General features: G+C 44.6%; 1 protein-coding gene across 1 annotated transcript in view; it reads right to left on the bottom strand.

Moving 5' to 3' along the window:
- Nucleotides 1-14,768, bottom strand: part of Cfap54 (cilia and flagella associated protein 54) — a 283,795-nt gene that overhangs the window by 228,715 nt on the left and 40,312 nt on the right. Inside the window, exons 10-17 of the mRNA XM_051139645.1 lie at nucleotides 14,524-14,705; nucleotides 14,264-14,429; nucleotides 13,328-13,413; nucleotides 10,982-11,116; nucleotides 9,828-9,978; nucleotides 8,205-8,281; nucleotides 915-1,043; nucleotides 398-524 (exon numbers count right to left, since the gene is read on the bottom strand). Of these exons, the coding sequence (XP_050995602.1) occupies nucleotides 398-524; nucleotides 915-1,043; nucleotides 8,205-8,281; nucleotides 9,828-9,978; nucleotides 10,982-11,116; nucleotides 13,328-13,413; nucleotides 14,264-14,429; nucleotides 14,524-14,705 (1,053 nt within the window). The remainder of the gene's footprint in view (nucleotides 1-397; nucleotides 525-914; nucleotides 1,044-8,204; nucleotides 8,282-9,827; nucleotides 9,979-10,981; nucleotides 11,117-13,327; nucleotides 13,414-14,263; nucleotides 14,430-14,523; nucleotides 14,706-14,768) is intronic.

Below are 14,768 nucleotides of genomic sequence, written 5' to 3' on the forward strand. Positions count from 1 at the left end.
CTGCCGCTGCCGCCACCACTACCTGCCTGAAAACAAACTTTAAAGCCATGTAAATATTTAAAACAAAATTAAAAGGATGAAAATATAAAAAGGTTAAAAAACAGGATCTTTGGTAGGTACTAAATAAATGCTTGCTCAACTGAATTAGAAAAACACCAATAACTTACTATAAACAAACAAATATAATCAAACCTTCTTAGAAATCTTCTGATTTGCTATGCAAAGTTTAAACCAATAAACAAAAATATCTTGTTGATATTAATCCAAGGAGAACAAAATAAAAATAATAAAACATATTTGGGAGTGGGCAACAAAACCCATTACAAAGCTTAATCAACTCTCCCCTTGAATCTGGACTGAAATGTACTCTGTGTAGTTACTTCTGGGTGGCCACTACCTTGCAGCTGGTCAAGAAGCACAACAGCTATGCGGTTCTGAACTTGAATTAATTCAAGATGCAGGTCCATCATGAAGCTGTTTGCCGAGATCGGCTTGTAAGTCTCTCCATCCAGGTCATGAGTGTCCTTCAGTCCAATGGAGTTGAAAAGAAGAAATTAAAAAGAAGAACGGTTAGCCAAACAGCTTACAAAATAGCTCTGCCCTACTGTCTTGCAAGTTCTGTCTTGCTCATAGCCGTTCAATTCTGCTCACTTCTTTTTTCTTTTACTTTTCTTTTTTTATTTTTTAATTCTGCTCACTTCTACCCTTAGCAGCTGGCCCACGTGACGACATGTGGTCTACGCTGACAAGCTCAAAGACACTTCGTCTCCCTGATTTCTTCTGGGAAGAGCTATTTCTGGCCTATGAGAAGAAAGCTTCCACAGGCCACATTTTTTTTTTAACCTCTCTGCCAAGCCAACTCTTTTCCTACTTAAGGAAAATGTCAACCTCACATGAAATTAGTCCACTCTTACCTTGACATAGCAGTGGTCGATTACGGATGATCCATCTGACAAAGTGTTTAACATGCGGTTCCAGTTCATGCCGGCAATGGATTTATCAAGGAGTTCATATGCATAAAACAGCTGCTCCACAGGTGCTCGCTAGAAGGATTATAAGCAAAAAGAAAACTGAAACTCCTTTTAACAGTCACTCAAAACCAAACAACAGAAACTTTGTCCAACATCAGCCACGCTTTGAATCTTACTAAATATGCTTAGCTTCAACTACAGACTGAGTACTGTCCATGAAGGTGAAAGCAATATAGTTCGGGCTGGAGAGATGGCTCTGAGGTTAAGAGCCCTGACTGGTCTTCCAGAGGTCCTGAGTTCAATTCCCAGCAACCACATGGTGGCTCACAACCATCTGTAATGTGATCTGATGCCCTCTTCTGGCCTGCAGGTGTACATGCAGGTAGAGCATTGTATACATAATAATAAATAAAAAAATCTTTAAAAAGAAAGTAAGTAATATGGTTCTTCATTTCCCAAAAACAAACATCCACATATATTTCAGTTCTGTTCATTGTCTTATGATTCTAGTTGTATCAAAAATACTGGTAAAATTTAAACATGAAGTTCACATAAGTTTAGCTAATCTCTCACACATTTAATAACATACTGCTTTTTTTTTTTTTTTTTAATCTCAGAATTTCAGAGCTAAACATTTAGACTTGGAGTCCATAAAAACCAACATGGAACAATTTCAAAATCTACCTATCTTTTTAACATCATTATTCTCACAGGGAGACTAGCTCATAGCAAAGAGTGATTAGCTTTGTTCAAACGCTCAACTCAGAATCTTTTACACCTTGGCTACCAAGCACAGAGTCACTCTGCACACTCAGCCCCAACAAGGAGTCGCTTCTCCTGAATCTTCTTTTTTTTTCTTTTTGCCATTTGTTTGTGTTACCTGAATTAGTGTTTGTCTGTCTGTCACTCTCATCATACATGTGCGTTGGCCAATATGTAACATCATTTTTTACATTTTAAAATGCTTTTTAATTTCTCCATCATAAAATTCTTCTGGCTGCTTACTTCCCTCAACCACAGGCTGAGGACTAGTGTTTGTACCTTAGTGGCTCAGGCGCCATGTGGTTATGTCACAGAAGCTCTCCACGTACCCCAAGCAGAAAGGCACTGAATGCACAGAATCACGGGTGTTCACTGCTCTTGGAAAGCTGCAGGTGAGGCGTTAGCTCCCTGCTACTGTCAAGAGCTTCCTCAGAAGCTTCTGTGACTTCAGAAACCTGGGAGGCAGCCGACACCCCCAAGTACCCACACTACAGTGACACGGGTGGGTTGCGAGAGCTTGCTCAATGCGGCTGGTAAATTCACATCTCCTTTCTGCCACCACAGGTTATGAACTTCTCGTTACAAAGTCAGCCAAATGTTCCTCATTAGAAAATTAGCCGACTAGGGCCATACAGAAATGGCATGCTGCAAATACCATGTTAGGCATCCCCCGTAACCAAATGAGACTACAGAGGAATAGTGCAAGGATGCCCAGCGGACTCATGTTTATGTAGAATTCTGAAGAGCATGTCACTGTTAGTCATGCATCTTCTGACAGACATGTAGACTGCTGTAACCCTGCAATGAGTTGTGTCTGTACATGAAACCAAATTATTACTTCCTGGGTAGTCTTTAAGGCATCTCCCCCCACCCTTCAGTCTTCACTGTCTAAAACTTCTAAAGCACGTAGACTAGCGGAATGGTGGACACCTCATGTGGTTATGTGCGAAAAAAGGGACAGTTTCAATCTGGTACCATAGCTATGACATTAGCTGGAGGACTTCGGATACTTTATCAGGTAAGACCCCTTCTATTTCCAGTTGCTAAGAGTCACGGTTTGAAAGGTTGGCTGTTGGTTTTGCCAAATGCTTCATTTGCATCTCCTTGTGGACTAATGTGGCTGTATGTTTTTCTTTACTCTTTAATGTGGAAATGTGCTATACTGCATTATAGGGTGCTAATGTTGAACCGGCCTTACTTTCCTGGAACGTACACAATTTGATCACATGTAGCCATTCAGCAGTGTTCATCCCCGCCAACAGCCACGGGCTCAGGGAGGGGTCCAACTACTAATATCATACACTGGAATACCAAAGCCACTTGAGGGCACAGCCAAGGCTAAAAACCATCGGGGAGATAGATCTTCCCCCATTCACTCCTTCTCTCAGGACTGAAACTGAGATATCGCCGTATAAAACTGATTTCTTTTTCCTAATATACTTTTACAGTGTCTTTTCCTAGAACGTAGTCTTTTGTAGGTCCTAACCTTATGGGGAAGCTTGGTGGCAACTCTGTCTTTCATGAGCTGAAGTTTTGTCTCCTTCCCCTACATAGCTGTTTAAAATATCTATGTCTGGCTGTAACTATGCCCAGCAACCCAGTGCAGCACCCACCTGCCCACTATTCTGGTTTTCACATCCCATTTCTGTTTTGGCCTCTGGTGTTTCCCTTACTTTCTTGTGAGCTGTGCAGTGGGCCTGAGGATGTCTGCTCAGTTCTGTCCAAAATGTCTAGGTGTCTTCCAAAAAAGGAGATATTTAAGTCATGCAAGTTGTTGTTTAGAAGAAAGAAAAAAAATCAGAGGCCACTAAGGATATGAATGTGCATGTGTGTGTGCGTTCGTGTGTGAACAGGGCATGCATGAACGCATGTGGGAGCAAGAGGAGAACATCAGCTGTCATTATTCAGGGGACAGCTGCCTTCTTTCTTGAGTCAGAGGCTCTGAGGAAGGTTCAAGCTAGCTTGCCAGTGAACTCCAACTATCTGCCTATCTCTCTCCCTCTCTACCCAGAATCCCACCATGCCTGGCTTGTTTTGTTTTGTTTTGTTTTGTTTTCCGAGACAAGGTTTCTGTGTAGCCTTTGCTGTCCTGAACTTGCTTTGTAGACCAGGCTGGCCTTGAACTCAGAGATCCGCCTGCCTCCACCTCTGCCTCCCAAGTGCTGGGATTAAAAGCGTGCGCCACCACCACCCGGCCTCATGCCTGGCTTCTTACCCAGGTCTGGGAGATTGAATCTGGATCCTCATGCAAGTTCATCATGTACTTTACTGACTGAGCAATTGCTCCAGGCCTGGGGATGCCTTTTGTGAAACCCACACTTTTCAAAGACCCCACCCACGGCCACATTCTGCCGCCATCTTCATGCTGATCGCCATGCCCATCACCCTCCCCATCACAGCCAACATATTCACGCCCTCCCTATCACAGCCAACATGCTCACGCCCTCCCCCATCACAGCCAACATGCTCACGCCCTCCTCCATCACAGCCAACATGCTCATCGCCCTCCCCATCACAGCCACCATGCTCATCGCCCTCCCCATCATAGCCACCATGCTCATCGCCCTCCCCATCACAGCCAACATGCTCATCGCCCTCCCCCATCACAGCCAACATGCTCATGCCCTCCCCCATCACAGCCAACATGCTCATCACCCTCCCCATCACAGCCACCATGCTCATCACCCTCCCCATCACAGCCAACATGCTCATCGCCCTCCCCCATCACAGCCAACATGCTCATCGCCCTCCCCCATCACAGCCAACATGCTCACGCCCTCCCCCATCACAGCCAACATGCTCATCGCCCTCCCCATCACAGCCAACATGCTCATCGCCCTCCCCATCACAGCCACCATGCTCATCGCCCTCCCCATCACAGCCACCATGCTCATCGCCCTCCCCATCACAGCCACCATGCTCACGCCCTCCCCATCACAGCCACCATGCTCATCGCCCTCCCCCATCACAGCCACCATGTTCACGCCCTCCCCCATCACAGCCAACATGCTCACGCCCTCCCCATCACAGCCAACATGCTCATCGCCCTCCCCATCACAGCCAACATGCCCATCGCCCTCCCCATCACAGCCAACATGCCCATTGCCCTCCCCATCACAGCCAACATGCTCACACCCTCCCCCATCACAGCCACGATGCTCATTGCCCTCCCCATCACAGCCAACATGCCCATTGCCCTCCCCATCACAGCCACCATGCTCATCGCCCTCCCCATCACAGCCAACATGCTCATCGCCCTCCCCATCACAGCCAACATGCTCATCGCCCTCCCCATCACAGCCAACATGCTCATCGCCCTCCCCATCACAGCCACCATGCTCATCGCCCTCCCCATCACAGCCACCATGCTCACGCCCTCGCCATCACAGCCACTATGCTCATTGCCCTCCCCCATCACAGCCAACATGCTCACGCCCTCCCCCATCACAGCCAACATGCTCACGCCCTCCCCATCACAGCCAACATGCTCATCGCCCTCCCCATCACAGCCACCATGCTCACGCCCTCCCCATCACAGCCAACATGCCCATCGCCCTCCCCATCATAGCCAACATGCCCATCGCCCTCCCCATCACAGCCACCATGCTCATTGCCCTCCCCATCACAGCCACCATGCTCATCGCCCTCCTCATCACAGCCAACATGTTCACGCCCTCCCTATCACAGCCAACATGCTCACGCCCTCCCCCATCACAGCCACCATGCCCATCGCCCTCCCCCATCACAGCCAACACAAGAGTAAAACATACTGGCAGCACAAGGATAACAATACTGCGTGGTCTTTTGACTGCCAGAGCTCTAGAAGATATATAGTCACTAGTCACAATATTTCTATAATCCATTTGTTGAGGAGATGCCGCATGCTCTGCAAAAGTTTAAAGTTTTTCTAAATCCTGTCCTCACAATGGTAGCCCTTATATTTTTCACATAGCACTTGGATGCAAGCAATATTTAAAGGCTGCTAAGTGCGCACATGAGCCCTGGACCCTCCTGCAAGAATTCCCTCCCACGTGGATCTGAGACCTCAGCTGAGGTCAGTGCTCCACCTGAAACACGAACAGCTAACATACCCAAGTGACAGGTCTCCATGATGTCACCAATATGTCAAATAAATGGGATAACAGCCCAGTGGAACAGGTACGGGCATAATTTCACAGATAAACACACTGGAACGGATCATATAATTTGTTCCAGTTTGTGCAAACGGTCAACATCCTGGTCAAGACTCAACTGTGAGTCTGTCCAAAACAAATGCTAGGCCCTGGGGTGCACCGGGGAATTGCCTGTATACCAGCACTACACATGTGCCTGTACACATGTGCCACTACAGCTGAGCAGCCTGTGTGCTACCCAGTGTTAATGCCTGACATTCAGACCTCTGCCATTACAGACTTCATATTTTGGCCACTTCTCAGGACATGGTAGCAAACCATTTGGAGCAGAGGACACATTTTTCTGACTCCAATGACAGCAGGGGCACCTCATCGATGGCCTTTAGATTCTCTGTAGTGAGAGACATGACACCTAAGAAACCCATCCTACTGAGGGACTAGTGGATGGAAATTTTCAAGCCAAAAAACCTAGCCCTTCATTCCTTGCGCTAGGGTTCCTGTGCCTTCCCCATCACACTATGGGGAGCAAGCCATAGGCCACTGAGCCCTGATTCTCACGCTCTAGTGTCCTTAGGGGTTGAAATGATGATGGATGTGTCTGCAGCGAGAAGTGAGAAGCAGCATGCTATGAGAGCACCGCACTGCAGCCCAAGACAAACCACAGTCGGAAACCTATGCCTCCTTCTGTCTCTTAGGCAGACCAGTTTCTGTTCCCAGAGTGAGATCTCTCAATCCTAGCTCTCTCTGAGAGACGCTGCTAAAACTGAAGAGCTCCAACGTGTCCCCCTGGACCTTGTGACTAGAAAGCAAATGTTCATTTGAGACAACAACAACTCCACTTGGTGATGGTTGTTTGATACTAAATTTCTTAAGATTCACCTGTTGTGCCAAGTAGGGCAGAAAGGTGAAATTGTTCTTTTAAACCGAGTGCTTGTGGGGCTGTGAGATGGCTCAGTGGGTAGAGACACTTGCAGCCAAGTCTGACAACCTCAGTTCAATGCCCGGGACTCATGCCGTGGAAGGAGAGAAGCAACCCCTATAAGATGTCCTCTGACGGTGGTGACGCACACCTGTAATCCCAGCACTCGGGAGGCAGAGGCAGGTGGGTCTCTGTGAGTTCTAGGCCAGCCTGGTCTACAGAGTGAGTTCCAGGGCAGCCAAGGCTACACAGAGAAACTCTATCTCAAAACAAAAATAAAAATATGAGATATACTTTTTTTAAAAAGGGCATAGAAAAGTGACACAGAATATCAATACAGTAAAGTTGCATATTTTTGTTTTGTATATCATTAAACATCTCCCAATGTCAATGCAATTTTCACAACTTGGCCTACGGTTTATCAAATATATCAAGACAAACCAAAACGTTCACCGGCTTTCTCTCTAGGAAAACATTTTAAAGTCATCCATAAAGCACGGGGGCCCTGAGAAAATGCTTCATGGTTGAGTAAGAGGAATTGTGCTTTAAAATAATGTAACACGTGGTATTCTGCATCTCCTCAGAAAATTGCACGGCTGATAGGCAAAGCGGCCCCCTGGCAAGTCCCACAGAAAAGGAATCTGTTGTGTTTAATCTAAAATCGTCCACAGCTGTTTGCCATGACTTCTGTTCATGAAGAGCAGGACCAGAATCAGAGGACAGGCTCCGCGCATGGCTCTGGGTGCTGCCTATAAACACTGTGTGTGAATCTGCGCCACTCAGATCTAGACAGTAATGTCAATGTATGGAAGTAATTCAAATACTGTGAGGAAAGCAAATGATGAGGTAGAGTCAGGTAGCTCCCACTCGTGCTCCTATATGACAAAGCTTACTGAGTGAGTACTCCCTGAGTGCCAGAGGCCCATGCAGAGTGGAGCGCCCCCACTCCTTAAGCCTCAGGGCGCAGCAGTGATGCTGCAGCGGCAGGGCCTCCTAAGAGGTTGGAGAGATGGCTGGCGCAATGGTCAAGCAGCCTGCACACTGCTCTCAAAGGACCTGCATTTGATTCCCTCTGAGTTCAATACATCGCCCTCCTCCAGTGACTCCCAACTGTGTGACTCTAGCTCCGGGAGATCTAACACTCTCTCCTGGCTTCTGAAGGCACTGTATTCATGTGTACAAACACACACACACACACACACACACACACACACATAGACACACACACACACAAAGACTGCCTAAGTATCTGTGTCGCGAGGTGGAAGCCTATCTCTGTAGTGACCAATACACACAGAAATTCCTAAAGCTTCTGCACTCTGAGACATTTCTACAGTGGTCTGCTATACATTTACACATTTGATATTAAAAACAAGAACTCATGATTTTAACCATGGTTTCTATAGTACATCGCAGTACCTTTAATATTGGAAGGACTTCTGGGATCCCTTTTGGAGTCCCAGGGAAATCCTCCGGCCCTCTTTTTGCAGATAAATCTGAAAAATAAAAGAAGTGAAGAAAAAAGAAAAAGATGGGGAAGAAGCAAGAGCAAGACAGAAGGAAAAAAGAAAAACAAAGGGAAATACAGAAGGACAAGGAGAAAGACAACGTGAAAATACAGAAGTGAATACCATCATCAAGATAGTGAGCTAATCAGTCATCATTTTCACTATTTATTGATCCTAAAATGACTCACCACTAGAATTTGACAAATTATCAGAATGTTTCTTTTGTGTCCTTAAAGTTTTATTTATATAAAATAATTTTTTTTTTTTAACTCAAGAATTTTGTTTCTCAACAAGATGGTGTCAGACTAGTTCTACACTGTTCTACACTGTTCTACAGAGTCCATTTAAAAGAATGGAACCTTATGGACTAAGACAAACACCAAAGAAACTCAGTCTGAATTAAAAGAATATAAATTATAAGTATTTATAAGGCAATACTAAATTTCCTATTTTATAATATACTTGGTAATTCCAACTAACCAACATAATACTTGATTCATAAATTCCAATATTGATGGCAACATTGTAACAGAAAATAAAAAACCTGGGTCTTGTTTAGCCTGGGTATTAATAAACAGTATAAAACAATAATCTTCTAAAAGTAACTAGTGCTTGAAACAATACAATTAAATAAGCAATAGACTTTTAAAGATAAGAAGTCTAGAAAATATCTCTTGGCTGTAGAAAAGATAGAAAATATTTTTGGACTCACAAACTAGGAAGATAATAAAGTAGTAAATATAAGGCTTGGGAAAGGAAATCATGGAGCATAGAAAGACAGGAGGGTGAGTGGGGTGTGGGGCACAGGTTGGTAATCCCAACACTTGGAAGACAGAGGCAAGAAGATCAGGAGTTCACGTCCAGCCTTTGCTACACTGTGAGTTTGAACATACACCTTGAGGCCAGCCTGGGCTAATTGAGACTTCATCTCATTAAAAACAAAAACAACAAAAATAGGTGCAAAGACTACTTCTCCTATTGGATACTATGACTATTCTGAAGAGAGAAACTGGGCAGCCATTTTAGAGCCTTGAGGAGCAGCAGTGATGGCAAATCAGGAATGAGAGAATAAATATGGTGGACAGTTGCTTCCTCCCATGAATACTTCTTGAGGGGTGTTTCTTTGTGTCAGGCAGGGTGGTGAGGGTCCAGGACGCAGCACACAAAGACATTTTCTTAACTCATGATGTGCTTGTGAGAAACGAATGAGGAAAAGTATAAAAGGGGGTGAGAAAGAAACAAAGAAGAATGAGTGCTGAGAAAGAGGGGCGGATGGCAGTTAGGGATGGAGAAGGCGATAAACAGAGGAGGGAAAGGCAGAGCCTTGTCCACCATCAAACCATAGAGCATCTAACCATCTCTTCGATCTGGTTAAACCTGTGCCATTATCTCTCTTACAATAAATCATCAGTGAGGCCCAATAATGACATGCCTAGCTCCTGCTAACGGCAGTTATCCTGTATTCTAATTTGTGCTTACATCGCTACATTTGTCTATGCTAACAATCTCATCATGCATTTCATCCGTCATTTACCATCAGATTTTTTTAATTTTCTCTTCAGGCTTCCCAAAGACTCTAATATTTCACTTAGTCGCAATGTGATCTCTGCCACCATCACAATGTCCAGATTTTCCAATTTATAGCAGTGGATCACCTCACTGATCTGCCAGAGGAGATAAACCCACTGCAAGGAGAAAATGCAAATCAAAAAAAATCATTAAAAGTATACCGTGTAAAGAGGCAACATTTTCAAATTTTAATCTTCCCTTGATCCTCCCCTAATCACAACCAAGTGTTATGTAAGCTTCTTGTTAATGTATCTTAGTCATAAACAACATAAGGTGACTTCAATGAAATATTTAACAATAAATATGCTTACAAAAATCCACAAATATTCACCTGCTCTTAGTGTGCATGCCTGTAGCTACAGTGGAAATTTTATGGTGTTATTTTTCTGTATTGTCAAATATTCACTATATTCTCAAAGTACAAAGTCAGCCAAGTGGGCAGGTGTTTCTGGCTCCATGTCAGGTGCTTAGAAAACGACTGTCATGCCTACATTCCCAAAAATGGCAGATGAACCAGCCAGCATTCCTTGGGACCTATGATGGAACAGTATTATCTGTCCATATCATCACTTAATAGAGAACATGAACAAAGTGTCAGATCCGTGAATCCCAGTACAATTAGTTGTAGGAAGCACACTAGAGCTAAAGAATTTAGTAGTAAATATTTTATCTTAAGTTCCCTGTTTTACAGTGTTCAAATCCTCCCAGTTTCCCCTTCCAATAGAAAACAGCTCTGTTAAATAATATATGTATGTAATATATATTATGTGTGTGTGATGTATATGTTATCATGGGAAGAAAAGCACCCTGATGTTCCTGACTTATTTGTCTCTTATTCTTATTATTATTATTATTACTCTTCTTATTGAAGGCCATCCAAACTCATATGGCCTAGACATGTTGTATTTGTTTCTTCCTTTAAAAATGAAACAGATTTCACTCTCTGAAACCAAACTGGGCCAGGGCACAATAGCACACACTCTGAGAAAGGCTAACTGGGCACAACAAAGAATACCCTTGTCCTGCCAAGGGTAGGAATTACAGGGTGGATAATAGGGGAGGCCTAGGTGAGAGATGTGTGCTTAGCCTGAATTAAAACAAACAAACAAAATGAAGTACTTTGTTAGTGCTGATCTTGTAAGAATACTTTGGGAAGTCGCCTCTGGATACGCTGAGCCTTTGAATTCCTAGCTTGCACTTCTGCCATAAAAATGTTATTATGTCCACAACGATATCCTTATCTGGCTGAACATCCTAAAAAGAAAGTGATGGGTGCATGAGTAAGAACATGACTGTGGCCGTGATATTCCGTGCAAGTCAGGCAACACCCCTGTAAATGGTAACGCATCCCAAACTGCCTACCCCTCTTCAGTCGCACACTCAGGTGAGGACAGGACATAGGCCGAGGGAACAGCGTGGGTTTTCCCACAGATCAGGAGGGTTCACACCTTAGCAGTGAGGCTCCCCGAGTCTCACCTTGCACTCCGCAGTGACACCCATTTGGCTCTCTTAAAAATATACATAGTAAGTCCAAAACATTTTCATCCAAGCATGTAAAGCAAGAAGTACTCTCCAACTGGCCAAAATGTAGTTTTTTCTTTCAAAATTTCTTGTAAAGAACTGAAGAAGTGAAGGATACAGTAGTAACGGGAGCAGGAAGAACATGCGGAGAGAGTAGGGATAGAATACAGAGGAGGGTGGAGAGAGGAAGGCGAGAGGATGTGGGGCAGGGCTGTGGAAAAGAGGAACCACATGCTGCGAGGAAGATGGGGAGAGGAGATGAGGAGGGAACCCAGACAGCTGTGGGAGAGGGAGCTGGGACACCATGCCAGGGAGGGCCGAGAGAAACTGAGTAGAACTGCACTGCGGGCCTGCACGTGTGGCCATGATGGGCAAGCCTTCTCTCTGGTTAGCTGGCTCTTTCCAGAGAAAAAAGGGGGGCAGGGGACTCTGCATCTAAACTGGGAGGTAAGTGAAGTTTATGATTAAAATAAAACAAGCGTGGACCTCCTAGAGAATGCTGAGATTTAATTTGGTATGTGTCACAGCTCCCTGCAACACTCGGGAACAAAACAGATACCAAAGGCTGGTAAATGTGCATGGACTTGAGTGAAACTGAGCTGAACCAGGACACACCCTGTATTCTTTACAAATGTGTAAGCGAAAGGTCTTTACCCTTTTAAGCCTTGATTTTTCTTTTTTATTAAGTTTACCCACTATAATAATTGCATTTTCTGCTTGTCTTTTAAAATTAAATACCTGGCAGGGCCCGCTGGTACAGGCCTGTAATCCCAGCTCTTTACTGCTTGGGAGGCCAGTGGACATAGCTCCAGGCCCAGCCTGGGCAACTTAATGACATTCTGTAAAAAGTGGGCTGGGAAGGTAGCTCTGAGTTAGAATACTTGCCTCGCCATGTGCAGCCCTATGTTCTCTCTCAAGGACAGAGAGAGAAAAATGTCTACCACAGGTTCCAAAATATTCTTTAAAAGTCAGAAGAAATAGAAATATTGTAAGAGCAGAGCATTTTTAATCCCCTCTGTGTTTCATCTGCCTAAAAAAGTATATTAATGCAAAGCTTTAGAATTACAGTTTCCACTTTCCATAATCATAAACCAAAATTTCAAATGAAAGTACATGAGAATTCCAGTATCGTATACAAACCAGATTATGAATGAACCAGAAAGAAAACCTATTAGAATACCACTACTCAAAACTGGCTTGCCAGGAAAGCTCAGAGACACCCTGGGGACCCTGGGATTCAAATTTAAACATAGTGCCAGGAGACTAAGGATGATGAAGCTCAGTGGTAGGACACTTGTCAACTCAAACTTTGGAGTTAGTCCTTTCTTGTCCTGCACTGGGGTAGGGGGAAGAGAGAAGAAGGGAGGGAAAGCAGAAAGAGAAAAAAAGGAGAAGAAAAAAAGGGAAAGAGGAGAGAGAGGGAGGGGGGAGTGCTGCAGCACGTCTCACCCCTGGAGTGCCAGTGCCAACAAGCTCATGATTCATAGGAGCCTGAGATACATAGAAAGTCCCTCTTTACGAATCCAAAAATGGAGGGTTGGCACAGACCCGAGCCACTGCACATAGGCCATTTCTAAATTCTGGCCAGGATGTGAGAAGTGACAATAAGCAGACATGTCATCATGGGCTGAAAAGCGCCATGGCCATGTTTCACTAAACACATACACTGTCCCTCAGAAACCCTGCCTGGGTGCCCTCATCAGTGCATGAAGCGCAGCTAGTCCGAGACTTTTCCCTAAAGGACCCCCAAAAATGATGACAAGAAGAAGAAGCTGAAGGTTTCACATCAGCGGCCAACTCGATGATGGATTCTAATCAGCAAATAATTAATAACTTTAGGAGCAGATCCTACCGTGTGTTTTAAACCCGGCCTTAAGCTAAGTCAGACTATTAAAAGGTATTTCCTTCCACACTGCTGTGATATATTTTAAAGAGGTACTTTACCTTGGAAGGGACACAAACACAGAAATGAAGAATTGCTGCCAAATTAAAAATATCTTCCGTGTAGGCACAACTCCTCACACACGACTCTGCATGTGAAAAGCAGAAGCAAATGAGAGCAGGATGTCAACTGTGAAGCATCAAGTACAAAACACAGACAGGTTGCAGCAATGGCACAAATGATATCTGCACTATTTATCGCGTCAGTGTTTACACGCCGATAAGCTATTTAAAACGTGGCCGGTCGTGTCAAAATTAATCTCAGTAGCTCCAATTCAATTAAAATAAGCTAGTGTTTTTACTCCCAATCCACAATACATAAGTCAACTGTGTCCAGAGAGAAATGGAAGGGGGCATGACAATATTACAATAATCTAAAATGATTTGCTGCGAGCGAGAGTGTATGCAATGCCTAAAAGAACATGGAAAACACGGAAACACGAAAGAAAATAATTCTCGCTCACCTAAAAGCGGACCGGATGTTAAATTATGCATATGATGTCTTATCATTAAATCACTGAAGTCCTAGAATGCAAAACACTGCATGCTGGAAAGAAGCACCACAGCCAGACTTGCTCTTTGCTCAGCTTGGCCGCCCTCCTTCACCCCTTGCCCCTTGCTGGTTGCTCAGCAGCCCGGCTGGCGTTGCCCTGACGGTAACACGCACACACACAGGACCTCCTCCTCGTGTCAAGGGCAGGTCCAAAGCCACACGCTTGTCCTCACAATGTCTGGGAGCCACGTCACCTGACACCCAGCTATTTCAGACCTACTCCAAACTCCACCCACTCCCACAGCTTCTCCCAGCCATCCGGTCACCCTCGCAGGTCCCTCAGTTGCCAGGCCCGCTTCCTAGTCTTTGTGCCCCTCACCTCACCTGAGAAGACCAGGCTTTCTCACATAAGGCGATTTCTTTTTCCAAAAGAATCAGACACTCACCGTGGCAAGCTATGTGTTTTAGATAAACGTGGACAGACTGTCCTTCCTTATCGTTATCCAGAGGAAAGATGAGCCCTCGGCTCCTCTTCGCGTTCATCAGTGGCTCTATCGCAGCCAGAAGAATTAAATCCTTCTCTGCTCTTTTTGCCTCAGGGCTATCCTGCTTCTGAGAAAAGTATTGCCACCACAAGGTAATTAGCAAGTCAACATCACACCAACAAGATAAAAACAAAACGAATGAAGAGCTTTGCCTGTGTTACCTGGAGAAAGTAGATAAGCTGTCCGGCTAGTGACTCAAATAAGCCCCATTCTTCGTAATTAAACGCCAACTTGGCAAATTTCACAGCAGCGCCCACAGAAAGGAGATTCTTCCTTTCCACCATATGCTCCAGGAGATGTGTTTTTGGGAAATCAAGCTTTCCGTTTGTACCAACATTTGAAACTAGAAACAAGAGAGAAATGTCTGGGTGTCATTCATACAAAGAGACATTTATTAGATATTATA

The sequence above is a fragment of the Acomys russatus genome, chromosome 31 (genome assembly GCF_903995435.1).
Source record: "Acomys russatus chromosome 31, mAcoRus1.1, whole genome shotgun sequence".
Lineage (NCBI taxonomy): Eukaryota > Metazoa > Chordata > Mammalia > Rodentia > Muridae > Acomys > Acomys russatus.